Source organism: Calliopsis andreniformis, chromosome 7 (genome assembly GCF_051401765.1).
Source record: "Calliopsis andreniformis isolate RMS-2024a chromosome 7, iyCalAndr_principal, whole genome shotgun sequence".
NCBI lineage: Eukaryota > Metazoa > Arthropoda > Insecta > Hymenoptera > Andrenidae > Calliopsis > Calliopsis andreniformis.
Window position 1 is genome coordinate 10,595,116 of NC_135068.1, and position 27,041 is coordinate 10,622,156.

Genomic DNA, 27,041 nt, shown 5'->3' on the forward strand with positions numbered 1-27,041 from the left:
TTTCCAAGCAAGAAAATTTTGTGTTTTTTATTTCTTCTTTGAGAGGCTTTTTAAGGGAAGGTTTCCTTTATATTGTGGTGCTGAGAAGAAGAAACTTTAGGTGAAGATATGATTCGTTGTTGGTTTAATGGTGCAGTGATGACAAATTTATTCATAGTTAGTAGTAGTTACTCGTCATTCAATGTCTTTTCAGTTTCTTCACTGATCCACTTGCCATTAGATGCTAATATATCTTCATTTTTATAGTTCTTCAACTCTTCATTTCTTAACTTCTTCATTTCTTCAGCTGTTTATTCCTTCATTCTTCTTCTTTTCTTCATTTCTTCACTTCTTCTTTTCTTCACTTCTTCATTTCTTCACTTCTTCATTTCTTCACTTCTTCTTTTCTTCACTTCTTCTTTCCTTCATTTCTTCACTTCTTCTTTTCTTCATTTCTTCATTTCTTCATTTCTTCACTTCTTCTTTTCTTCATTTCTTCACTTCTTCCTTTCTTCCTTTCTTCATTTCTTCACTTCTTCTTTTCTTCATTTCTTCATCTATTCACTGTTTAATTTTCCCTCACATTATTTTCAGCATTTATTTCTTCATTTCTTCACTTCTTTATTATATAATTCACAGTCCCTGCACTTCTTCAACACTATGCTAACAAAATACTCATCAATTTCCCATTTTCTCTCAGTCCCTGCAATTTTATTCATTCCTCCACAATATCTTCCATCGCAAGATATTTTACCCTTCCTTTCGTCCCATATCCTTCATCTCAACCATCCTCCTCCATTTCTTCTCTACCTCTCCCCCACTGCAACCTCTCAAAATCAGCTGTCCCAGTCTCCAAGAACCCAAAGACTGCGACGACCCCGAAAGCCACGAGGCCTAAACCACGATAAACTTCTGATCCGCTAGGATCGCCTTATCGCGCTAAAGTACCGTGACAGCAGGCCCATGGGTCAGCCGATTGTCCACCAAACGACCCTGTCATTTGGGACACATATTAAATACGATCTAACGGTACGTTAATCGCAGTCGGAGGGAATACGAGCAGGCATCGGGGTTGCGCAATTTGCGACGTCTTCTGACACGCTGGCCGACCTCGTGCACCCGCCGCGTACATGCAAATGAGGGCCCAAGAAAACTCGATATAGACTACCGTTACTGGACACAAATATCGGCGAAAAAATGCAACGGTAAAAGAGAACGCTGTTTCGACGCGAAAACGAAGGGGAGAAAGGAGGAGGATCGAGATTGACAGTGTCCAGTTTCGGGGATTCTTCTTCAGTCGCTGAGTCATGCTTGGGCCCCGACTTCGATGACCCCAATAGCAGAATGATGTTTTTTAGCATTTTTTTGGTGTTATTCTTTTTTAACTAGCCTTTCAATTACATTCTAGATACAATAATAAAAAAAATAAATATATATTTCGTGAAAAAATATGTGTATATATATTTTGTATATTATAAAAATATATATTTATTTTTGGTAAAAAAATATATATGATTATTTTGTAAAAAATATATATACGTATATTTTATGAAAAATATATATATGTATATTTCGTTAGCTAAGTGAGGGTTAAATAGTACCCAAACACTATGCAAAATGAGCTAAAGACAATTAATCAATTTCGTCTTCCTTGATGCCCATTTCTGTTTCCTGCTTCGATAATCGCCCACAAATATTCTCATTTCGATGCAAATCACGTCGAGAGGGAATGATCGATGCGTGGGGATCGAATACGAATAGCTGCTTTCATCGAGACCTTCGCCGTCAAATCGACGATAAAACATTCCCATCGTGTTGCTCTTGAAAAACAGCCTGAAATCACCTGCCACAATTGCGTCACGCTTCCGTAATTCGAGGAACGATTTTGGGACGTGTGAACGTCCAGCCTTGCGAATTCTGTTTCCCCTAGAAGGTCTATTATTCCTCTAAACTCTTGATCGAGATTACTGGGTCAGGGTGAGACGTGTCTCGCGATATTGAGATTCATTTTGTGGATAGTTTCTTGGGAGACCTTTGTTGAACCTTGAAACAATTTTTTTTTTTGTGAATTTTGGGTCAAATTTAAAAATGAATACGCTTCTTGAAAATAAAAATATTCTTATATAAATTGGGAAACGAGAAATTTGAAAACGTTACTAAATTTATTCTCTTTCATAATTTTGTTATCTTATGTTACAGAGCCAGAATGAAGATGAAGTTCTTCAAGATCGTGATGATCCTGATTCTCTCGGGATCAGGGGACGCCAGGCCGCAGAATGCAGGTGAGGTTCATGATTTTCCGTGAGAATGCACTTTCTGAGAAGCGATCGAGGGAAATATCGTGGAGGAAGCGATTGCAGGAACGGAAAGGAAAAGATAGTCTTTCCTGAGAAAATTGAGGCCCTCGATAATCGTCGCAGCGTGGAGCTATATTTATTCAGTTGCAAATCGCTTAATGTGGACGTTGCCGATTTCCGTGAAAGTCTCGATCCCAGGACTTGCCTCTAATCGACCGAAGCGGTTTGCAATTTTCGTCGATGGTTCCCTTTGGAACGTAATAAAATATTGAAAACATTCGTAAAAAGAATTTATGGGAGCCTTCGATTTTTCTAATTTTCAGGGAACTTCTTTGATTTATGTTTGAATGATCAGATAGAAAGTAGAAGTTCAGAGAGAGGAGTTAAAGAATGAGGGGAGTGATAATTGGAATCTGCATAATTGAGTTGATTTAAAGGAGGGAAATATTTCTGCGAGAACTTTCGATGTGATAGGAAGTAGAGAGTGGTAGTCGAGTTGAGCATTTGCTTTGAGGGTGGTTTAATCCCCTAACATCCGACTTCTAACAGCCCGGACGTTCGAAGCTGGATGTTAAAACTTGGACGTTCTGGCTGTTAGAAGTTGGATGTTAGGGGATTAATCCACCCTCAAAGCAAATTTTCGATGTGATAGGAAGTGGAGGGTGGTAGTCGAGTTGAGCATTTGCTTTGAGGGTGGTTTAACCTCGAACATCCGACTTCTAACAGCCCGGACGTTCGAAGCTGGATGTTAAAACTTGGACGTTCTGGCTGTTAGAAGTCGGATGTTAGGGGATTAATCCACCCTCAAAGCAAATTTTCGATGTGATAGGAAGTGGAGGGTGGTAGTCGAGTTGAGCATTTGCTTTGAGGGTGGTTTAACCTCGAACATCCGACTTCTAACAGCCAGAACGTCCAAGTTTTAACATCCAGCTTCGAACGTCCGGGCTCTGACATCTCATTATGAATGTCCAGTACCTAACCTATAATTTTTAATGTCTTTTACTGAATATTTAATCCTAGACAGTCGATTTTCAGCTTCTGGATGCTGGAAGATATTATTGAGGTATCTGTTGTCGATCGATATTTCTTCACGTTCGTCATGTCAACGACGTTTCACGGCTGAAGAGATCTCGCTTTAAAGCAGACGATTACACGGATCATTCCTTACGAAGATTGCATGTTAACGGTGATGCAGCGTAATGCATAGAGTCACCATGCAAATTTTCTAAGTGAACGATTGCGAAGCCTGGCGCTTACGCATTGAATCTAATATTGCGGAATTCAGTTTCATGGCGTTGAAAGTTTATTTGTGAACTTGTTAATATTCTTTTTTATAGGAATACAATTCTTCTAAATTGCATAGTAATCTTCTTCTGATTTTTCAGAGGAATCGATGCAACCGCTGCCTACGATGGCAACCTTCGAGGACTGGAAACCCATCGAAGTCACTAGCACCCCTCAAACCATTCCAGAAGATAGCAGGTACACTTGGAATTCCGGAACTAACAGAATTCCCTACATTAACTATTATCGCGACAATACCAATCCTTTTCTCGATCGCAACGTCGAGGTAAGTGTTCACCAACAGAAGGAAACTAAGTCGATTGATACTCAACGCTCCAGCGTCGATAAATTTCAAGTGTCATCAAAATCCCTTGCTAGGAAAAACTTTGAAGGTTCTCTTAAAAACGCAAGCTTAGAAAATTTAGGGAAACTTGGAAATAAAACCCTAGAACGTCCAACAAAACAGTTTGAAGTTCCTAGAAATATGAATCAGCAGACTTCGAAGGTTATTAATGATAAAAATCACAGAGATGAAAATCTGACGAAGCTTAGGAGTCCCATTCGCGAATATTTAAGTCCCCAAACTCGAAATTTCAGAATCTCCCATTTTAGGTCTTCGAGAAGGAATTCTACTGGTCCTTTAACAGATTCTAGTGACGCGCGTGATAAAATGTGGAGAAGGCCAGCCGAAATCGGCTTGAATAATTCAGGGTCCACTGCCCTGGCCTTGGGCCACAATCCCAATGTGGAATTCTCGGGTAGGAAGGCAGAATTTTCGACTGGTTTCGTCAAGGTCCAGACTCCAACTTCGTTCGATCACGTAGCAGCTATCAAAAAGATCACCAGCATGCTGGCTCGAGAGGACCCCAAACTGTCTTCTAATCAGAATGCTAGTAGCCAGTCTATGATCCCCATTCAGCGTGTGCCCAACTTCTCCAATCGTGTCTCGAACTCGAAACACTCGAATAGAACAAAGTTCCATCCTCCTAAACGCCAGTCGAGTACCACCAAAAAGGGTCAGAACAAGATCAACTCGAATAAAGTTGCTCCTAATAAAAATAGTGCATCTACTCAGAACACGCACCTCAAGAACTGGCCCAATGGGGAAATTCAAAACTCTGATGATCTTCAGAACTATGAGAAGTACACTTCCCTAGGGAATAATTCTACATTGGAGGAAGTGAAGAAACCAGTTCCTCATAAAAATGTCCTTCTGACTCACAATCAGCGTGTGCCAGTTGTCACCCCTGATCCCCAGGAAATTAACCACTGGTTGAAAATCCCTGCTTTCATGGCGAATGGTAGCCATGTTGTGCAGAGTGAGGCTAGTGATCCTGTTAGTATTGTTTTTAACCCAGTTTACCAGAACCTGGAGCCAAATAAGCCTGCCAGGCCTAGTGATGTTCAGATTCCTAAGCCTGGATTCGGTTATCCTCTCGCTCGTCCAGGTTACAATAAGCTTCCAAGTTGGCTGGGGAATGGAGCCTTTAAAAATAAGACAGTTTTTAATCCTCACACCCAGGTGCAACAGAATACTGTTGTTCATTTGATAAATACTAATTTGAGGAAGCCTAATAGGACTACTATTGGGACTAAGGTGCCAGGGAGACCTGGTGCTTCTGGGTCTCTGGGTCCAACTAGGTCTCCAGGGACAACTGGAGGATCTCCAGGGTCTCTAGGATCAACTGGGTCATCTGTAATTTCCTCTGAGGCTTCAACCTCAAAGCCAGGACCCAACGTCCATATTGGTTTCACTTCCTATGAAGAAAAAAACAAGGTGCCCCAGGAGGAGGTCCAGCCACCTCTCGTGACCTATGACCAAAGTTGCCCCACGATTCTGATCAACTCCTACACGAGGATAAACAACACTATCCAGAGCAAAGAAGGCTGTACTGACTTGAATATTATTATCAACTCCCATGTATTCAATACGAATACGTTCAAAACCACTCCACCACCTAATAGCCAGCTGGACTTTGGCGATCAGACTTACGAGGACAAGTATGTGGGTCAGGGGGAAGTGCAGAGTCCTGAGTACCAGTCTGTTCCTATTTATGAACCTAGTTCTCCTGGTTCTACTCAGTGGGTCCAGAATGACTATGGTCCTTCTAAAGTCCCAGGAGGAAATTCTCAGCAAAATGATGTGTCTTCAGATGTTTCCAATGTTGAGGTCTTCCAAGGCACTCAGATTAGTCTCTCAAACCAGGACGCTGAGAATGATGTCTCTTCAGTCGACGATTCTACTCCAGTTGAGGCTGCAGTGTCAGAGGATGAAGAGTTTCTAGGGGATAATGCAGAGTCTGTGTCTCAGGAGGGTTCAGCAGCAGAGTCAGGTTTCGATTCAGCGAATGACTCAGGATTGAACTCTGTGGCCCAGCCAGCTGCAGCAGATGTCTCTGAGCTTGGACCCCCCAGTGCTTCCCCTTCTCCTGCAGCGCTGGCTTCTTCTCCAGCCCCTGCTTCTGACGATGACGATGACGACTTTGATCTTACTCCATTTAGCATCATGGAGTCCATAGCCTCAGTGTTCACTTACTTCACTTTTGTGAACCCTCTGCATTATGGTTTCTTCAGCTTGGCCGCTGCACCATTCACTGCTCTTGCAGCTGGTGTTCTTGGTATCGTTGCTTTCCTTTTCCCTTGGGCTTTCCCCAGCTCCCTCACTCTCAGGCGTGCCAATGATAATGATTTTGATTACTGGCACAACGTTGAAGAGATCGTTAGGCAGGCGATAGATAAGTATAGCAGGTTGAATGAGTGGAAAAGTAGGAAAAAGAAGAGGAAGAGATGAAGCATGAAAGATTAATTCTTAGGTATTTCTTTTCTGAGTAATAATGGTTAGAGTTCTGGGGAATTCTAGGGAGTTTTGGTTGGCTGTAATTCTACAGGACCATGGAAATTGTGATCTTAGTTTCTTCGTCTCTTCGTTGATGTAAAGATACAATTGTTTATAGAAGAGTTATTTATAGGAATGTTATTTTTTATGTCGATTTTGTTTATTTATTTATTTAAATTCTATTTATTTTATTTATAACCGAGCTTACAAACGGCAGGGGATTTAATGGGCGATACAGTAGTCTCTAGAGTAGATCTTAACCTCGCTAAAAGTAGCTTTAAAACTGTACTAAGTATAAATAATTGTTTGCAGGAAGTAGATTAGAGACAGAACAGTATTAATTTTAACTAATTTATATTGTAATCTTATGCTAGAATTTTTTATCATCTTATGTCATTTTAGGGCATTGCTAGTATTTGTGCCAGTGAAAATGTAACTGAAATAAATCATTCGAACGGATAACTCTTGTATTATTTTTTAACCATGAAATTTACAACTTGTTTTCGACAGTAATTTCTCTAAATTTCCTCCAATATCCTGACCCTCTCTTACCAAAAACTCGAATCCAAAAAATTACTCAATTATCCACAAATCTAAATAAAAAATTGAAACATTTAGTAACAAACTTAAAAAAAAATCCTTTCACAAATTAAACCACTCCTGTATCCTTAAAAATATTCTAAGGTAAGGACCATTTGATGTACGCTGACCATACAATCTCCGTACCTAAATTTGCCTCAAAATGTTCATTTGCATATTTCTTCAATATCAAAAATTTATAAACAAATTTTCTTCCAGCGTCCAGCTGAATAACACACAACGCCAGCTGAAAGACTACCAGTCCATCGACCAGTCCCTAAGGACAATGGCCACCCAGCTGCTCAATGTCACCAACCCTGAAAAGTCAGACAAGGTCCTCGACAGCAACGTCATCAAGAAGGCCAACGTCAGTCAGAAGCCTCTGGAAAACGGCGACGTCTCCGCAGTGAAAGAGCTGACAGTGAACAATGGGCAGTCAGCGAACTTTGGCAGGCCTCTGAACTCGAAGTTCAGCTACTTCGAGGCCAGCCACCCTGGCCAAGCCATGGCCATCACTGAAGAAGAATTAGAGAAAGAGATAAGCTCGACTCGCCTGATGACAGTGTATAAAAATCATCCAACTACCACTGGAGGAATCTCTACATGGATACTCTTGAACTCACCCTCTACTACCATGAAGACTGAGCTGGAGAAGAAGACCAAGCTGCCTTCTGAAGCTGAGACTAGAATGACCATGAGGCCCACGACCCTGATGGAGAGGGTGGAGACCACTGAGAGGATCGAGAGAGTGACAGTACCTCTGTCCACCACTTTAAGTCTTGAAGACACTCCAAGTACCAAAAACACAGTCCTGACTACGAGGAGGACCCCTGACCCGAAGCCTGGCCCAGGGAAGGTGGAGGTTCTAGAGAAGGAGTCTGTTCAGAACACGACTGTGAAGGTTTCTCATACTACCATAAGTATTTTAGAGAGCAAGGAAGCTTCTGGTACCACGAAGAAGGCGCAGACCCTGAGGACAACACCCAAGCCCAAGATTGCGACCATGAAGACTACTGTGTTGTCCAAGCCCTCCATCACGAAAACGTCCAGGCCCAACCAGCAGGCTAGACCTAAGCTTCCACCCAGGAGGACCACTGTGAAGCCAGAGACCTTGAAGAATGACTCTTCAACAGCTAAGATTGAGAAGGTTACCTTCAGGCCTGTCCAGATGATCACAGTTTCGAAGAGTAAGCCTGAGAACACGGAAAAACCCATGTTCGTGACGAAGATAAAAGCCTCGATTCTCATGGACACCCAGAAGACCACCACGCAGGCTCCTGTTTTGTTTACTGAGCCTCCCTTGAAGACTACTTTAGCTAGTGAGCCAACAGAGGCTCCAGTTAAAGCGAAGCCAACCAAGGTGAACAATGTGCTCAAGGTGCAGCTGAAGAAGCCTCTGGATGAGACGACGAAGATTGAAATCGAACCTATTAAGATCAGTGCTCCTGTCCTGAAGATAGAGAAGGTCGAGGAAGCAGTGGAAGAAAAGACTAAGGACACTGAGAACCTGGGTGAGTCTAAGGTGGATCTGAAGTTCGACTTCAACCCTGAACTCACGAAGGTCACAGTAGACACGGAGACCTCGTCTACATCGACCACTCCTTCCACATCCACCACGAAGAGGCCCAGGCATAGCTCCAAGAGGAAGAAGAACAAAAACAGAAGGCGAAAACCTTCCACTAGTACTACCACTGTGTCACCTTTGACATCGAGCTCCACTGACCTGGAGATATTGACAGAGTCCATCACTGAGAACGATATACAGGAGTCCAAGATAGAGCCTGAGACCAAGGTAGCGGTCAACACGACGAAGACGAAGAAGAAGACTCCTCAGAAGCCTATTAGCACGCAGATCTACAATTTCCTGAGTCGAGAGGTGATGCCCAGTTTTGGTGTGATGTCCCTGGTGGGCCTAGGTCTAGGCTTGGCTTCCTATTTCCTGTATCCCTTCGGAGGAACCATTGCTAGGAGGAACTACGAGGTGGAGCCCAAGTACAAGTACAACCTTGAAGAGTATGGCGGGAACTATGGGCAGAGGGAGGAGGAGGTCCTGTCCAAGGTTCTGCAAGGCATGACCACTGACGAAGGAAGCTACCAGGGCTCCAAGGACTACAATAGCAACTACTATAACTACCAGCACTTCGATGGCTATGAGTCTCAGACCAAAAAGAGCGACCAGAGGTACTCCTCAGCACCTCCCACTCACACAGCTTCTGTCCTCAAGTACAGGAACACGGAACATCGGTTTCCTGACGCACCGAGTACTCCGAATTACTATGACAGAGCTAAGAACCCAGAGTACGTGGTTGGACAGGCTGCTCCTGGGTCAGCTAATCGTCAGTTCGTAGTGGGGAGTGTCCCCAAGGACTATCCACCTTATGAAGAGAAGCTCCCAACCCTACCCACACCAGGGAAGCTCTCTAATACCTATGAGCCTACAGAGAGTGGCCAGGTCCAGTTCAACCACGACGTGGAGCAGAGCTTCACCTACCCTGGAGGCTCTGTTCAGAGCTATGGCCAGGTTCAGACTGCTAGGCCTGAAGAAGCCTACGAGGAAGTGGAGATCACTCCCACTGCCGTGGCAGTGGAGCATGGGCCCAGGTCCCTGGATCTGAAGAGTTCACTCCCTGACCTAGAGTCATCCTTGGGACGTTCAAGAAGGAAGAGGGACTCTGTGATCCAGATTATACCTTCTAAAAGAGAGCTAGAGGAGGAGGAGAAAGAGGAGAACCTGAGCAACGAGATCCTCAACATCATCGACTCTGCTCTTCCTGGGGAGGAGCTGGAGAAGGCGAAGAGGAATAACAAGGACAACGAAGTGGAGGACTTTGATGTGGACAGGAGGAAGGAGAAGGAGGAAGAGAAGACCAGGTCGAAGGAGTCCACCATGAAGAGTGTGGTCACAGAGTCCAACACAGTGTCCATTGCGGACACGTCCTCCCAGGAACCTGTCTCTTCGGCAACGAAGGTCACAGAGTCTTCAACGTCCACCTCGACGACCTCAGAGGTCAATTTCACGACGGAGAACTCGAAGAGCACCGAGCAGAGCACCGAGTGGATCGATCCCACGAAGAAGCCAGAGCAGGAGGGTTTCAATCTCTTCACTTTCGTGAAGAAGCTCGCGGAAATCAAGCTGAGGCTCGGTCTGACGCTTCTTAAGCACGCCAGCGAGGGCTTCGCTAGATATCTCGGCCACGTGCAGAAGAGGATCAATGGGGAGGAGTGAGGACTCCTTTAAGGAGCTTCGAGGAACAATGGACTCAAGTGACGGTATCGAGTTTCTTCGTCACGACTGTGGCACGTACCTTCGCCCTCTTGAGAGTGCCAGGAGTACTGTTGGGAACGAAAATCTCTAGATTCTATCCCCAGATATTATATTAATTCCTAGAAATTCCTTAGCGATTGCAGAATTTTTTTCGTGGGGATTATTTTCTTATTGTATGCACAAATTGGGTCATCTGTCTTATTTATTGTATTTAGAAATGTGAGACGAAGTAATTTTTACTTGCATTTTTTTATAACCAGAACTGTTTCTGTTTTTTGTTGTATAATCAATATTTGTTTGTAAAAAGATTCCAGATTTGCTATTGTTAAGCATTTCAATAGTTCTAGTATTAGATTACTCTAAAGTATGCAGAACTTCAAAAAATTTAGCTCTGAGAAAAATGAACTTTGCCTATATCAATGATTATCTTGTTTTCTAGATAAAACAGGTGGGGATTATCTTAAAACCATCTCATTCTAGATAACTTACCCTCCTTATCATGGATTTCGCTGACATCCATCACATTCATTCTCTTCGTTTCTTAATATTATATTTTTCAAACAAGAAAGATATTTGTATGCAGAAATTACAATTTATTTTTAACTAATATGTTGAAAATAAATTGCAATATTTAGAGAAAATTATTGTATGTCTTGGAAGTTTTCAGTGAAATTATTGGTAAGGGTAGACAAGTATTCCTGGACGAGGACGAGAACGATAAGCTTTAAACGGATATTAGGAATAGGATTTCTCGCATGGAATGCATTCAGAAAATCAACGAAATTCTGAGGGGTGCATTTTCAATCTTTTTCGAAACCAGGGATTCTATGCAGGTTTTGGAAAACATTTGGCGAAAAATTCTATTTTTTATTTCGGCGTAACTGTTTTACTCTTACGATTATTATTATTTCCTGTTGGTACTTATGCTTTTATTGTTTTAAGCGAACGACGAATATACGAGGAGACACTGTAAATTATATTATAAATAAATATATAAATAAATAAATAATATATGCGTCTCTGTGTGACATCCTCTATGCTAATAGTTTCCTATAAATATCCTTGTGTATCTACAAAAATTTCGGTTGGTTACTAAGTTTAGCCGCACTTTCGAAACTTTAGTGATAATAAAAATCAACTAATTTCTACTTCACTGTCTTCATCTCCATGAGAGACTTTCCCTTTTCGTGAGACTGAACAAATTCAAGGAATTTCAAAACAGAAATCGAGAAAGCAATTATAAAACACTGATTTCCTAATTTGTCCTAACAGTGTCTACCAGAAAGTTTATGTCCATCGCTAAGGTCTGAGATCATGTCACCTCTTTCTTATTAAATAATTATCTGAGACTTTCTCTTTCCCGATTCAACTCGAATTCCCTATCGCAACCTTGCCCCTTGCGCTTCATGTATATTCGTGGGAACACGAATATTCATGAGTGAGTTTTGATAATCGAGAAGGCTCAACTTGGAAGAACTCAGCTCCCTCTTTCGACGACCAAGTATCATTGGTATCATCATTGCCATGGTTGCTGGTAATATTCCTACAGGCACACAAATTTCATTGCAGTGACCATGAAATACTGATCTGTGTTAATTTTGCATGTGTTAGAGTTTGCTTCATAAATTGAAAAAATTCTAGATATTGGAATTTGCAAATTCTTAGATCGTTCAATTATTAAATAGCAAAGGCACTGAACAGCCTCAGAGAATGGTAAATGGTAACTGACCTGCACCCACGGCAGCCAGGACTGCAGAGCTAGATGGCTGGTTGCTCATAGTGTTTCTGATAGGCCTTTTTCTCAATATAGTAGGCAGAGTTTGCCTCTCCATCTCGTACTCCTTCCGACTCTGGTCCACGCTCTTGAAGGTCTTCTCCACCTCCAACAAGCCTCCGTGGGATGTTGTCGTATTCGTGCCGTTGATCGATGGTAACACCGTCAACCTGACCTAGGTAAACCATACTTCATCAAGCGACTGCTAGTGCCACAGACACTAACGATTTCTACTACCATTTTACAAAAAAAGAAGCTACATTAATTGTTCAATTTGAGGGATTACTTGCTGATGTTTGACAAAGGAGAGGATCAGAGCAATCATCCCCTTTTTTTTGTTATGTAACTGTTTTTTAGCAAACGTAGGACTGGAAGTATTGAACAATTATTTGGGAATTGTATATTGTGTAAGTTTAAAGCACTTTAATGGTGGATTAACTTGTTATGTAAGACTCTGTGAGTCTTCGAAGAACTTCAATCCTTTCAAAAAGACTCTTAAGAGCCTTCAGAGCTTCTTTGATCATCTAGCCTAACCTGTCGCTTCGAAGTCATCACTGGTATCGCAGGGTCATGCTCCTCCTTCTTCCCTCCGACACTCTTGGTCCCATTCTCTGCGTCCATCTTAATGGACCTCTGCCTAGTCTTCGAGTAGCCTCTGTTCGTTGACAACAGAATCCACTGGCCATCGCCATTCCCAGGATAGCTCTGAGGATGATTATTCACGTACTGATACTGAGAAAAGCCTGGCCTGTCAGTGGATGGTCGCAGACGGTCATCGAATCTATTAGGAAAATCATGCCAGTCGTTGGAGTCCTCTTGGTTCTTATCAGAGTATCTGTCCACGAACTGATAAGTGGGTTTCGTTGGCTGAGGCCTGTTCCAGTTTCCAGGGAAGTTGGCAGGGCGACTGTCAGTGATTATGTCGCTGTTGGGACGCTCTGTGTACTTGTTCCAGGAGGGCCTCTCTGGGGGCCATTTTTGGGCCTGGTTTTCTTCTGATAGCTTATCTGGGTAATAGGTAGGTCGAGGGGTGGGTTTGTGCCAAGGCTTGTCGTTGGTCTCTGGCCAGTTGGGTTTGGGCTTGTCTTGGTACCTAGAATTAGTTCAGTTGGTTTGGTTCACTTAAAGACAGTATCAGCCACCAACTAGGATCCCCTCCATAACTAACAATATCTCCACATCAGCTTACCATGGCTTATTATTCTCATAAATGGGCCTAATAGAGTAATCAGCAGTCCATGGCTTCGCCACACCAGGCTTCTCCCAAGGTTTTGCATCAGGCCAAGGTCGCTGAGTACTAGGAGTAGCTTGCCACTTCGAAATTTTGCTCTTGGACCAAGGAATGGCTTCTAGAGTGACCCAACCATTCCTATCTTCATAGGAATTAGCTCCATAGTACTTGTTCCTCTTCAAGGTATCATTCAAGGCCTCGCTTAACTGAAGCAAACAATACCATCAATTCCACACCATCTTTTCAACAACTGCAGACAGTAAAGGACTCCTTCAAGAGCCAACTTCGAGGTCAAAGCTTACCCCATTTTCTGTGGACGTCGAATTCATAGTGTCTTCTTCAAGTTTGGTGTCCTGGTCGTAGCTGGCACTAGTGGAGGACGTGGCGAGGTCGTCTATCTCGAGGACGAAGGGTTCTGTGGGCTTCAGGAGCTTGAAGGGATATTTGGGGTACTTCTCAGTGGTGCTTGTCTTGATTTTGCTGGCGAACTCCTCGAGGAATCTATTCAGCACGTCAGGGTTGAACGTGGAGGCCTCGAACGCGTTCTTCTGCTGCTCCTCTGACCTCGGGAAGTCGCTGATCATCCTCTCGTCCTGCACACGAGCGTCAGACCGCGTCTCACTGTACGAGGGAGTCGCCGTGGCGGCGATTGGCTCTTCAAGTACCCTCAAGCTGTTGCTTCTCGTCTTGAACAGCTCAGAGGCGTTCGTGCGCATCTTGACGAAGTACTTCGTGTCGCCCTGACCTCCCCCCAGGGTCAAGGTCACCAGGAGCAGGTACAGAGCTCCCCTCTGCGCCATCTGAAACGAGGAAAGTGTGCACTTGCACTCTCGGCGTCTTCAGCGTTCTCCTCAGGTTTCCTTAAACGCGGGAGCGTCTTTTTGCGATCGATTGCAGGCTGTTCTGGGTCAACTGCTGGCTTTTTATCGGTACTGGGAGAGGGAAGAAGAAACAGGATTGAAGAGGCTGAGGTTGAATAGTATCGAGGTTGATATAGAGAGACGAGGAAATGGATGATCAGGTTTGAGCTAAGCTAAGTTAGGTTTGAGCTAAGCTAAGTTAGGTTTGAGCGTAGTTTGAGCCAGGTGAAGTTAAATTTGAGCAAAGTGAGACCTAAACAAAATCAAATTAGAATAAACTATGATCTACACAAAGTTAAATTTGAGTAGTTCACCCAAAGTGGATCAAAGTTTGAGCCAACTTTGAGGTCCTTCAAATCAGATCTCTTCAATTTTGATCCCACCTCAACCTCAAGTCATAAAAGGAAGCACACCCAATCAATCAATCTCAGAATACCTCAAAGTGTCGGCCTGCAGCAGAAACTCAGACCAGAACCAGAGCACCCAGAACCCCACGAACTGTCCCACTGACTCAAATCAGCGAAGTACGTCTTCCCAGAAGACGAAGTGGAATAAAAGCTAGCGGTAAAGGAAGAAACGAGTCACCACGCGGCACTGACCGTGTCGTTGATCGCTGCTCGGCTTGCTGTCTCGGCTCGGCGCCGATTCTCGACCCTGCCGCACTACCAGGACCTCTCTTCCGAGTTCCTCCTCGAACCAGCCGTAAACAATGCCCAAAAGTGTGGCCAACCGATGGGATACCGTGAAGCAAAGGGGGACGCGACTCGGCGAGTACTCGACCTCGACTCTTCAAGGTGCGAGATGGCTCTGTCGCCGACACGTTGCCCTCGTTTGCTTTTAATCCAGGTCCCCACTTCCTGGGGGCTTGGTCCATTTTGTGTCTCTGTCTGGTGGGCAGCCAGTGCAGTCTGCCAGCGCTATGCGCTCTCCTTGTCGACTGGAGAACGGACGCGGCGTCTTGGCAAACCTCTCCTATCTTTGCATCTAATCTTTCTCCTGCTCGAGTGATAATTGTCCAGGGACCGCGGGGATTCGATGATACAATCGACACAGATTCGCAGACTTCAGGATTTCAGGACTCCTCTTTTTGGGCGACCCTGGGTCAAGCTGAGAAGATTGTACAAATTGGGAGCCTCAGTATTTTACTGAATTTCCTAAGTGATGCATGTGTGTACTTTTTGGGAGCCCTTTCAAGTTTCAAGATGGATAACAGATACCTTCTTTAAAGTGTAATTTGTACAGGGTGGTCCACTTAAATAAGGCCACATTCATATCTATTTCAATTGGATCAAATGTTTCATGGGTTGGGAGCTTGATATCTCAACAGGAGTCCTCAAGGTGCGAACTATCATCACGAAGAAACGGACGTTCCGTCACGCACTAATTGTCGCAGCGTGGACAATCAGCAGCTTCTTTACGGTAGCTTCTTCAGTCATCAAGTTCATCATCAGTTGTCCTTAATTCTCCACGAACTTCCAACGATTCTTGTCGGCAATTTCATCTTGTTAACACTTTGTTAACTGGTCAAGAGTTATCTCGTGTTCTGGAGAATTTACACTTTAGTAAATTAATTGTTCTACGTAATTAACTGCGTACTTTGGTTTAAAAAAAGGTTAAACACAAGCGGTGGTTCAGGAGGATCGAACTAAAAGTGAGTTTGAAAAATGTGACAAATTTGGGAAGAATTTGAGTGATGTTTGAGCCTCGTGAAATGAAATTGGAGTAAATGTTAAACCATCTGAAGTTAAACTGGAGCAAAGCTTAACACAAGCAGTGATTAAACCACCTATCTCGTTGAATCGCTATTTGATCATTGAATTCTATCACGAAGACAGGCAATTATCGAAGAATGGCGGAGATCATTGATCTTCACGGTCGATAAATCATCGATTTAGCCTTGTTTGCGAATCGACAACAGCTTGGGCCATTTCCTTACAATTTTTTCGCTTTCTCGGCCCAGAAACTCGCTCTTTTTTCCCTCTCTGAAATCGTCGAATGTCCGCGAGTGAAACGTCAGACAAACATTTCCGTTTTACGAGCAGTTTCCGATCCCTAGCGCAGATTTTCACCGATCCCTCATTTTTGCATCCTCGACCCACAAACCGTTGTTCTTCGCCTTCCCCGAGAAGGCAACAAGAAGCTGCGACTCCGCGGTAACCAATCGCGTGGAATTTTATCACTGAATGACTTGGCCTGCTCTCGTTTGCTCCCTGAAGGATCGACGCCCTGGGAGAACTAATCTAGAGACCTGGTAATCATTTTGTGGAATTTGAGAGACATTAATCGATTTAGGAGCGATGACACAATTGTGGAAGATTTGGGGATATTTTGAGAAGATCTAGAGTACTTTTCCAGGGAATTGGGGATTTTTCATATGAGCTAGGGATTTTTACAGGGAAGTTGGGAATTTTTTTCGGGAAAGTTGCGGATTTTTTCAGGGAATCTGGGGATTTTCAGGAAATCTGGGGATTTTTCAGGAAATATGGGAATTTTCTCAGGGAATCTGGGGATTTTTCAGTAAATCTGGGGATTTTTCAGAGAATCTGGGGATTTTCCAGAGAATCTGGGGATTTCTCAGGGGATCTGGGGATTTTTCAGGAAATCTGGGGATTTTTCAGTGAATCTGGGGATTTTCTCAGGGAATTTTGGGATCTTTTGGGGAAGTTAGGGATTTTCTTAGGAAAGTTGGGGAATTTTCGAAAAAGTTGGGGATTTTTCCTTGGGAACTAGTGACTTTATGGAAAATTCAAGCAATTCTAGTGATTTCAAAGGGAAATAAAGACATATTCCACTATTTTTCGACACAGAGGGCACTAAGGGGCATTTTTCAAGGGCGTGACGTCTGTTTTATACGCGGGCTCTAGGGATTTTTCCTGCCTTCCAATTCCGGCCTATCCATGCGGTCGGCTGGCCTACTCGAAACCGGAATTGGGTCGTTGTCGAGGCGTAGATAACCGCGAAAACGAACGGCACGACGCGTATCAAAAAAGAAAGAAGAAGCGGCGGGCTGTCAAGCGCAGGGAACGTCTACTTTCATTGTCGGCTGGGGACGGAAGGGGGACGGTGGCTTCTCACGACCGCGGCAATTCGCGTCGTTTGTATACCTTTAAGGATGTTACCTTGTCATGGCGAGGAAATTGACGAGGGGCTGATCGAGCGACGAGAAATCGAGACTACGTTCGTCAGCTGGGTGTGGTGCTTTCGAGATGGGACGAGAGTTCTAGTGAAACATTCGCAGTGAGAAAATGGCAAACGATTAGATTCGGGATTCCTATCGGTTGCTTCAAGTGGTTACATATTTGATAGCTCGAGAGCCAAATTTATACACAAATTAAATAAATAGAAATTTTAGAGTCTCCTAGAAATAGAGGATATAGGATAAGTACTGTTAAATTCAAAAATAGAGATAAATTAATGGGGAGAAGTAAGTGTAACAAGGAAAGTGTAGGCATGTTTGTCGGTTCGATAGTTGTGAAATCAGAGCAGTACAGTGGTTTTCGGCTGGAAGTCGTACAAAGGAATTATCTTGCATCTAACACGCCAGTCTTCGTCCAGTTTTCCTAGCACTACTTGACCTCCGGTCTGAAATAAGGTCAGACTCTCGCCGCTCGCTGATAAAACTCGTCTTAGAAAGTCTTTTCACCCCTTTCCGCTCTTCACTCACATACCGTCGAGTTGTAATAAAACGCTTTTCCTTCCGTTTTACACGTCTATTCTTAGAAATTCAGCTGTCATTCATTTCTTCTTTAGATAATATGACATGTTATTTATTGTTGAGTTTCGCTTGGGGTCAGACCTGATTTGGAGGAATTCAATTTGAACTGAAACTGGATCAAATATATGGCATGGCTAAATTTGAGGAAAATCTGAATTTGGTGAAATTAGAGCTGAGCAATGTTTGAGATAGAAAAAGTTAAGTTTAGGCAAGATGAATTCAGTTTTGAACGAAGTTTGAACAGGAGAAAGTTACATTTGAGCAAAGTTTGTGCTATTTAAGGTTTAATTTGAACAAACATTGAGCTAGTTGAGGCGAAATTTGGGCCAAAGAAACTTCAAACTTTGGGTCCCATAGTCTAAATTTCATTTCCCACAGAATGTGAAATCAGGGAAAGCCTTCTCGATCAAAGACACTGATGCATTATAATATCTGACAGGAAATTTACTTTTAGCGTGACTCAAGTCAGCGTGAAAAGTGTCCCAGAACTGTCCCAGAAATCTCGTGACAAGACGCGTATCTCGATAACATAAAATCTTGCAGGTACTTCGTGACTTCGCGCGATAAACCGAGGCGTTTCTCGACAGTAAAAACGTTTCATTATTCCGAGATGGACTTTCCTTGAAAACTGGTCAGTGTCATCTGCCATCTAGGTTATCTTCTTTCTTGGAAATCCTTTCTTCCGCCTTTCTTCAGCCACTTTCCTTCCCAGCTTCCCCGAACTGGCAACCTTATTTTAAGAAAACCTTATTTTTAGGGTAGCCACAAAATGGCAACCCTAAAATCTTCCAACATTTCGCCAGAAGCTTCCTCAGATCAACCCTTTTGATCTCAGTGCTCTCCAAGGCAGTAAAGCGGCTGCTGGAACTAAGCGACCACTTTGTCAACTGCAATTGGAGTGAAGCTGGCGATTAAGAGGCGAAATCGCCTTCACGTTCACGCTTTTTAGGAGACGCTCCCATGGCAGATTCGTTAGTTATAGACGCCAACGTCCAAAGAAACGGATTAGTCCAGCAGCCACTTCGAGATGGGAACGTCCCTGTGTTCTCCATCCTCCACGATCCTCTTGCTATCGTTCTTCCTCCTGTTATCAGCGACAGCTTCCACGAAGGACCTCGAGGATAAGAACGAGTCCACAGAGGAAGAGAAGGCAGAGGAGTTCTTCGAGGAAACGAGCGAAAACGTGTTTCCACTCGATCCAACGACCACTGAGGCCACCGCCATTGTGGAGACCCATGGCAAGCTCACGCTGCCCACCAGCGAGAAGAACATCTCCAAACAGTTCAAACCTAGTGTCCATCTTGGAGAAATCAAGGAGCCCAGAGTGGGCACAGGTCCCTTCAACAACGTGCATCATATAAGGTTCGAGAATGACATTGATCCCACGAATTATCGACAGCAGGTCAATGGCTATGAGGTGGTCCTGCAGCCCACTGTGCCGCTGGCTCAACCTGGCCAGGGTTATCAGGGTTACCAAAGCTTCTTAGAGACTGAGGAGCAGAAAGGAGAGCAGAATGGTTTCGTGAAATTCCAGGATGCAGTGAATATTCCAGTGAAGGTCCACTATGGCAGTGTCTCGAAGGATCAGCTGCATCAGTTCCCCCAGTTGACATCGGAAAACGCTGGGGCACACGATCTGATGGATCAACAGGTCTTCCAGAATCTGGAGAAACCGGTCTACGAGCAGGACGCGTCTAGTTTTTTTGGAAAACCGTCCAAGCTGCAGACAGACGCGCAGAAACATGAATTAGGGAGTTTATCGAATGCTGAATCGCTGAGATCACCGTATATTGGGGGATTTCATGAGCACCAGGGACATCAGCCTATGGTGAATGAGCTGGACGCGCTGAGGAGGCCGAATAATGGAGTCGTTTATGTTCAGGAGTCCACTTTCTTGACCACGAGGAAGTTTCCTTATCCTCTGTATCAACCAGTTGGATACCATCAGGCTAATTTTATTGATCCTGCTAGACGAAGGTGAGTACTGGAAGCTTCTTTAGGTTTTCTGGGTGTTTGCTTCTGATATTCTTTGACTTTACTTGTAATCGTTTCATTATTGCTTAGTTCATGTTCAAAATGATGTTCAATATCCTCTTAAATAATTTTTCTTGGATTATTGAATGGAGAGATTATTTTAAGCCTACATTCACAACTGTGAAAGATTTTGGAGTCTGGTTCCTGATGTAAATCTTAAAGTTTGGCTTTGTCTTATCATTTTCCAGCCACCAAATTCACGTATCATTAAAACTAATAAGTTGGTTAGTGCAGAAATTGATTCTCCATATCGAACAGCTCATTTATCGACACTGATTTCCAGAGTTTCACCTTGGAAGAAGATCCTGCATTTAATTGGCGCGTTTCTGCCTTTCGGACTGCTCCTGGCTGCTTTAACGCCGAACATTGTCAAGGTTGACAACACAACGTGAGTAGCTTTATTTCATCGTAGCGCAGAATGACTTTATCTCAAGGTTTAATGGCACACGATCCCCTCAGCCAGCCGAACATCGTTTTATCGAAGTGGAGGGTCGCTGACCTGCCAGTGGAACACAAACAGGCACGATTCAGCGATGAATCCTCGCCTTGCGAGGAGAGATCAATCTGCGAGCTGATCTGCGCTGGCAGCAAAGCCGAGTCGAGCATTTTGCAGAGTCTCTTATGGAACCTAGCCACCAGGTAACTTTATTCAAAACACTTTCATCAAGATTAGACTTCAAATAAATTTCGGAAAGGAAACCCACCAAGATCTGCTTCCTTCTCAGAACATCAGCCACAATGGCGAGGGAAAACGATCTCCAAGAGATCTTCGAGGCAGTGAAGAATAAGAACTGCACGAACCTCCTCTGCTGATTGTTAACTCCAAAACGTAGAAAGTATGCCCACAGTAATGACAACGATTCCTTTCACAAACCCCTAGAGCCTAAGCAATTCCACGACAGCGAGCCAAAATAGAGGACGCTTCCCACGCGATTCTGAGTGTTACGAGATGGGAGATAAAAGTGAAACGGACGGAATTAGAGGAGAGGAGTCACTGGATCATCGAACCCTAACTCTGGCCAGTTTCCTCGCTCACGAAAGCCTGTCCTCGGGAAAGTGATCGAGAGGCGGCCGAAGAAGGGCAGTGGCCAGATGGGAAGATTATTCGGGGATTCTTCGAGTGAGCCGCGTGGCTGGCCGCAGCAAGTGAAAGTAGTCGCTGCGCAGAGAAGTGGGTCGATGGTATTCTATGCCAGCTCGACCCAGGAATTCGTGTCCCCGCGATGAGATACGGGCTGGCGGTGGCTGCAGCGAGCTTTCACGTGCATCTCGAGCATGGGCGCATCGTCAAACAGTCTTGTCTCGATATAAGCTCGAGGGTAGACCCAAGTTCCCTTGGAACTATATTACTGTCTTGATATAAGGCCACGTGGAAGTAGTTTAGTACTTTGTGTGAACCAGTCATTTTGATCTAAAGAAGAGAAGGAAGAAAAGATGTACCACTGAGTTTATATCGAGACAATATTACATATACTAGTATATTTATCTATTTAATACCACATTTGATAATATTATATAGTAATTGTAATTGTAATTCTATGTGGAAGGAAGTTTTATTAGTTTAGTGCGATATTTTAGTATTTTTTGTATTTGATGGTATTGTCAATAATAGTGGTTAATATTTAATGTTCAGTAATTTATTTTTAATGGAGGAAGGAAAGAAGAGAAGCATTGCAGAAAAAATGCTAGATGAGATTTGAATTTTGGGCTCCGAGCAATATCGCTTTTCTCTTCAGGAATGCAAAAGAACTAGCAAATTACCATCCTCAGGAATTGATTAATGATACTCTGATAGATTGTTCCAATGCAGCTCCAAAATTATTCAACCCAATTTTGAGCACTTGGCTATCCACCAAAACTTCTTTGTACTCCTTTTAAAAGACACTGGCCTCGAAAAGATTCTATATAAACGTCACACAATTACAGTACTGCAGTATTCGATGACCTCATATATTAATGCAACATAGTCACCCAGAAAAATGGCCCCAAGAATCCCGGAAAAAGGTTCGTTAATTACACCTGCTTCTTATCTCGCTAATTAGCCTTCTTTTTTCTCCACTAAACACACTTTCCGAATCGCCTGACAGGATTCCTTCACATTTATGCGAGCAAGAGATGAACGAGTTTGAATGGCAACGAAAGTGAGCCACTTTTTACCGATGGGTTCCACTTCTGCTCAGCCGTGAAGAGAGTTTCGAGCACAGTGATCGATTAAAGGAGTTTGGCGGTCGTCAAACGGAAACATTAGACAGAGATTTCTGGCTACTGCAAGGCATTTCTCATCGATATGGTGAAGCTAAATTTGAGTAAAATTTGAGCCAGAAGATTAATAAATTTGAGCAAAATTTGAGCTAGGGTGAAACTAAATTTGAGCAAAATTTGATCGAGAGGAAAATGGAATTTGAGACAAGTTTGAGGTGATTGGAGCCAGTTTGAGACAAGTTTGAGCCGGTTGTAGCCAGTTTGAGTCAAATTCGAGCCGCCTACAATTAAATTTGAGCAAAATTTGAGCCAAGGTGAAACTAAATTTGAGCAAAATTTGAGCCAAGTTGAAACTAAGTTTGAATGAAATTTGATCGAGAGAAAAATGGAATTTAAGCCAAGTTTGAGTCGTTTGGAGTCAGTTTGAGATAAGTTTGAGCTAGCTGTAGCCAGTTTGAGACAAGTTTGAGCCAGCTGCAGCCAATTTGAGACAAGTTTGAGCCAGCTGCAGCCAATTTGAGACAAGTTTGAGCCAGCTGCAGCCAGTTTGAGACAAATTCGAGCCGCCTACAATTAAATTTGAGCAAAATTTGAGCCAAGGTGAAACTAAATTTGAGCAAAATTTGATCGAGAAAAAAATGGAATTTGAGCCAAGTCTGAGTCGATTGGAGTCAGTTTGAGACAAGTTTGAGCCAGCTGTAGCCAGTTTGAGCCAGATGTAGTCAGTTTGAGTCAAATTTGAGCCACCTACAATTAAATTTGAGCAACACATCTCGTGTCTCAATCAAGCAAATTTTCCTCAATCTCCAACCTTCACAAATCCTCTTCAAAAGACGCTGCCAATGACGAATCCCCCAAGAATCTCCAACTAATTAGACGCTTAACTGCCTCACCTTGAAGTCTCATCCCATCCACGTAACTTTGAAACCAGACTCATCCCATCGCCGCAAAACCAAAGAGCCCTCACAGTAGACAAATAAATCCAGCTTCTGCAGTCGACGAGCCAAAAACACGCGAGCATAATGAGGAAGAAAAAGAAGAATCGCGTGTCCTGTTCACCTAAAAATGCCCAAGCAAGAAGAATACGAGACTGCCACGTGTCTGTGCATGGCAACAGCACTGACCCCGAAAATTTTCGAAAACGATCGTTCCAAAGGCCCACCGACTGTTGACACTTTCACTATCTTCTAGCTTTCTACGCTCAGGGGTAGAGATCTTTCTAAATCGCCGCGCCCAATCGTCTCTTCGCGTGGATCAGGAAAATCCATCGCTGGATCGTTTTTCCCCAGGAATTCTTCGCGTTTCACGTGGGTCGCTCGCTGTGGCGGCGCGTAGGCTCGTCTTCGAGGTATGTCAAGGAAAACGAGTGTGCAACAGCCGATCGAACGATATTGGAAAACGACAGGCCTTCGATCGCTCCTCGACACAATGGGACAAGAGCGTGTTTCTCATATTTAATGAAGAAGCACATCCGAGGACGCCGAATTCTAGCGAAGGACGTGAGTTTGCCAGGTTGACGATGATTTGTAATCCATGTGGTGGCGACGATTTAAAAGTCTAAGGAGTTGAGAGATAAAATGGAAATGGATTTGGTGAAGTGGTGGAGACTATAGTCAGTGGAATTGTTGGAATATTTTAATCTCTGAGATGTTCAAAAAATTGGGAATCGTTTAAGAAGTTGGAAACTATTTTAGGATTTATTTAGAACACTTAGGAAAATTTGAGAAATTATTAATGACAGTAAATATTTTAGGAATTATTAAAGGCACTATTTTTTAAAATGTTAGATAAATTTTGGTGCACTATTTTTAAGGAGATGTAACTGTTTATAGAAGATACTAGATAATTCCTTCTTTTCTCGATAATAAATCACTGAACCAAACTTTGAGTTTCTAATAATAAAGTATCCCGCGTTTCTTCGTTTCACGTGTTTTACATTTTAATTTACGCGTCCCCTTCGTCTCTCCTTTCCCTTCCTCGCATCACTTCTCTAGCTCCTCTCTCTTCTTTCATGCTCGTTTACCTACTGATCCATATTACACGCCACCTGTTCGTTCGTATAGAATCGATCTAGAGAAACCTAGAGAGCAGTGCCAGCAACAGGTTCACTGTCTATAGTCTGATTAAAATCATGTGGTCCAACAAACTAGAAATGTAAAATACACCTTCTGCAATACATCAATTCTTCTGACAGTTTGATTGATATTAATTTAGAAGTGAATATTTTCCTGTATGTAATCTTAAACACTGAATAAAAAAGGCAAAAATAGTTTAGTTTCTAGAGTAGTATAGTGTAGTATTCATATAGTGTAATTCAAGGATGTAATTGACATATAGGATGCAGTGGTGAGGTTAGCCACGCCTCTAGAAAGCCCTGGCAGTGGTGGGGGTAGTCAGTGGTGGGGTTAGCCGTGTTCCTAGTGGTGCCAGCGGCAGTGGTGAGGGTAGCCACGCCTCTAGTGAACTCTGTCAGTGGTGGGGGTAATCAGTGGTAGGGTTAGCAGCGTTCCTAGTGGTGGAAGTGCCAGTAGTGAGGGTAGCCACGCCTCTGATGGGCCTTGAAAGTGGTGGGGTTAACCAGTAGTGGGGGTAAATTAGCTCCCAGAAGTCCTTAACGTGCATTTAACTGTACCCTAACTATAGCCCCACTAAAAACTCATAATTCCAAAAACGCAATTCTTCTCACATTCTCTTCACAGTCTTCTAACAGCGAAAGTCAATGAAATTTTCCCCACAACAGAATGTCAGCTGCCACACAAGACGATTTACATGAACACCAGGTAAAACCACGTTCCATAACATAGATCTCGTCAGGCTTAAACCACTCCAGAGAAGGTCAAGGAAGGTCGTCAGCTGGGGGTCAGCGAGTCAGGCAGACGATCAAGACACTTTCTTCTCCACGCAGGGCCGTTTAAATGCTCCAAGAGCTGAAGATAATTCGTTCACTTTCGACGATTTTTGGTAGACATAATGCTCGTACATGCCTCGTTTCACGCTAGATAATCTGAATGTACTCGTTCTCCACCTTTTCTCTTTTCTCTAATCATTTTTTACTGCTACACGTTCGCCTCGAGTTTAGTACCACATATGTCTCGGTTATTTGCGGTTCTTTATGCTCTCTTGAGAATTTTCAATTACATCCTGCTTCGAATACTCTTTAAATATCCTGTTGAAACTGTACAGGCTTTTTCAAAAATAGTCCTATCTTTAGACTTATTTTACTCACCTCGCACATAGTATATAATTTTTAATTTAAAGTGAACGTTTCATCTTTTACTTTTAAGGGCAGCAAAAGATCGGATTGAAGAGATTTTACAAGGAGGAATATCTTCCAAAGAGACTGTTCAGAATGAATCACAGTGGAGGTTGCAAAATAGGGTCGAGCAAAAGCTTCAGACGGGGACAAAGTAGGAGGTTATGCAGGTGTGCATCGTCTTTGTCGTCCAGCCGAATGGACTTTCACTGGTAGGTCCCTGAACTCGAAGCTGCCACTTAAAGAGGGGCCTCTTCCGGTTCGGCTGCGGCGGGTCGTCGTTCGTGAACTTGAAAACCGGACCGTGTCTCAAAGTTTCGCGAGCCTCTTTCAATCCTCTCCAATTCGCCGCTCTCCTTGCGCAAAACCCAGGGTACAGGCTCGAGTTCTGTAATTTGCTCGAGCACGATAAAAACGTTCGCGTTAACGTCGGTGAAAGTGGCGGAGGAACGATCGATGGATCGACTGAAAACGTAATTTTTCCGCTCCTCGGCGGATTTCTTCTAGATCCATGTCAATGACCTTAATAATGGCGGTTTAGCTAATGTTCAGCAATGATTACATTTGTAATGAGGATTTCTGAGGTTCAATTTCTCAGGTTTAATTTTTTGAGGAGCAATTTTTTTTTGAGGTGCAATTTTTGGAGGTGTAATTTTTCTTGAGGTGAAATTTCTGGAGGCGCAATTTTTTTAGAGGTGCAATTTTTGGAGGTGCAATTTTTTAGAGGTGTAATTTTTTTGAAGCACAACTTTTAGGGGTGTAATTTTTCTTGAGGTGAAATTTCTGGAGGTGTAATTTTTGGCGGTGCAATTTTTAGGGGTGCAATTTTTTAGAGGTGTAATTTTTTCGGAGCGCAACTTTTGATGATGTAATTTTTCTTGAGGTGCAATTTTTGGAGGTGTAATTTTCCTTAAGGTGCAATTTTTTCAAGGTGCCAGTATTTTAGTGATGCAAATTTTTCTTGAGCTGCAATTTTTTCTAAGTGCAGTTTTTCACAATATCTTTTCTACCTCAATCACAACTAAAAGATATAATTTTTATGTTAAGAATTCCCTCATGCATATTGCAAAACACAGTCATAAGATCCTATCTTGCTCCTAATGAAATATTAAAAACCCGATCTCCAAGTATCTAAAATAAAACTGCTGTAACGTTTGATTTAGAGCTTCCATTAAATCCAATCTTTTATGGAGGCTCTCAAAAAATTGCGCAGACATCCACTTTCAATGTCATATTTCGAACACTTTTTCTCACCTTCGGTCATTTATCATTCAGCACATTCGAAGATCTCTCTAGATCTCTGGAAGCTCTCTAGAAGCCCTCGGAAGGAGTCGAATTCCATCTCGGCGAACATCCTTTAATCTCGAATTCCATTGCGAAATCCAGTCTGTTCCCCCTGAGTGGGGCTCGGCGATTCGGAAAATGTAGCGATTAATCGGTGGAAGACACTGGACGTCGGGACGGAAGAAGGCGAAGGCGAGCGCGGGAAGTAGGTCGGAGAGAAGTGTCGGTCCTTCGTTCAGAGACACGCGGAGCCGCTGACTGAGCGCCTTCGTCAGTCTCGCCAAGATATTCCGGGAGTCAACAGGTGCGTAGGAGCAGCCCTCTGCTCGTCTTCGGTGTCTTCTTTTTGTACCCGACGAGAGGTCGACTCGTTCGCGAATTTCGTTCCTTGCACTCGTGCCATGCGGTTCTGAACAGGGACCACTGACGTGCCTTCCTCCGTTTCGTT

The 27,041-nt window shown here is 43.3% G+C and overlaps 3 protein-coding genes across 3 annotated transcripts; 2 read left to right on the plus strand and 1 right to left on the minus strand.

Annotated features, from left to right (window-relative positions):
* The first annotated feature begins 2,185 nt into the window (after window positions 1-2,185).
* LOC143181415 (uncharacterized) lies at window positions 2,186-10,201 on the plus strand. The gene is made up of 17 exons (XM_076381799.1): window positions 2,186-2,280; window positions 2,340-2,479; window positions 2,600-2,658; window positions 2,714-2,763; window positions 2,826-2,860; window positions 2,910-3,023; window positions 3,087-3,192; window positions 3,297-3,339; window positions 3,402-3,462; window positions 3,507-3,560; window positions 3,662-6,308; window positions 6,421-6,492; window positions 6,600-6,711; window positions 6,799-6,820; window positions 6,907-7,013; window positions 7,086-7,096; window positions 7,195-10,201. Exons 1-17 carry the CDS (start codon window positions 2,186-2,188, stop codon window positions 10,199-10,201), a joined length of 6,735 nt encoding a protein of 2,244 aa, XP_076237914.1.
* Window positions 10,202-11,541: 1,340 nt separating this feature from the next.
* LOC143181683 (uncharacterized) lies at window positions 11,542-26,695 on the minus strand. Its single transcript, XM_076382219.1, has 6 exons — window positions 26,564-26,695; window positions 13,548-14,045; window positions 13,204-13,451; window positions 12,549-13,107; window positions 11,970-12,189; window positions 11,542-11,783 (listed from the first exon to the last, which is right to left on the minus strand). Exons 2-6 carry the CDS (start codon window positions 14,043-14,045, stop codon window positions 11,620-11,622), a joined length of 1,689 nt encoding a protein of 562 aa, XP_076238334.1. The 5' UTR covers window positions 26,564-26,695; the 3' UTR covers window positions 11,542-11,619.
* Window positions 18,781-20,667, plus strand: LOC143181416 (uncharacterized). Its single transcript, XM_076381800.1, has 5 exons — window positions 18,781-18,791; window positions 18,835-19,797; window positions 20,138-20,242; window positions 20,314-20,493; window positions 20,580-20,667. Exons 1-5 carry the CDS (start codon window positions 18,781-18,783, stop codon window positions 20,665-20,667), a joined length of 1,347 nt encoding a protein of 448 aa, XP_076237915.1.
* Window positions 26,696-27,041: the final 346 nt, after the last annotated feature.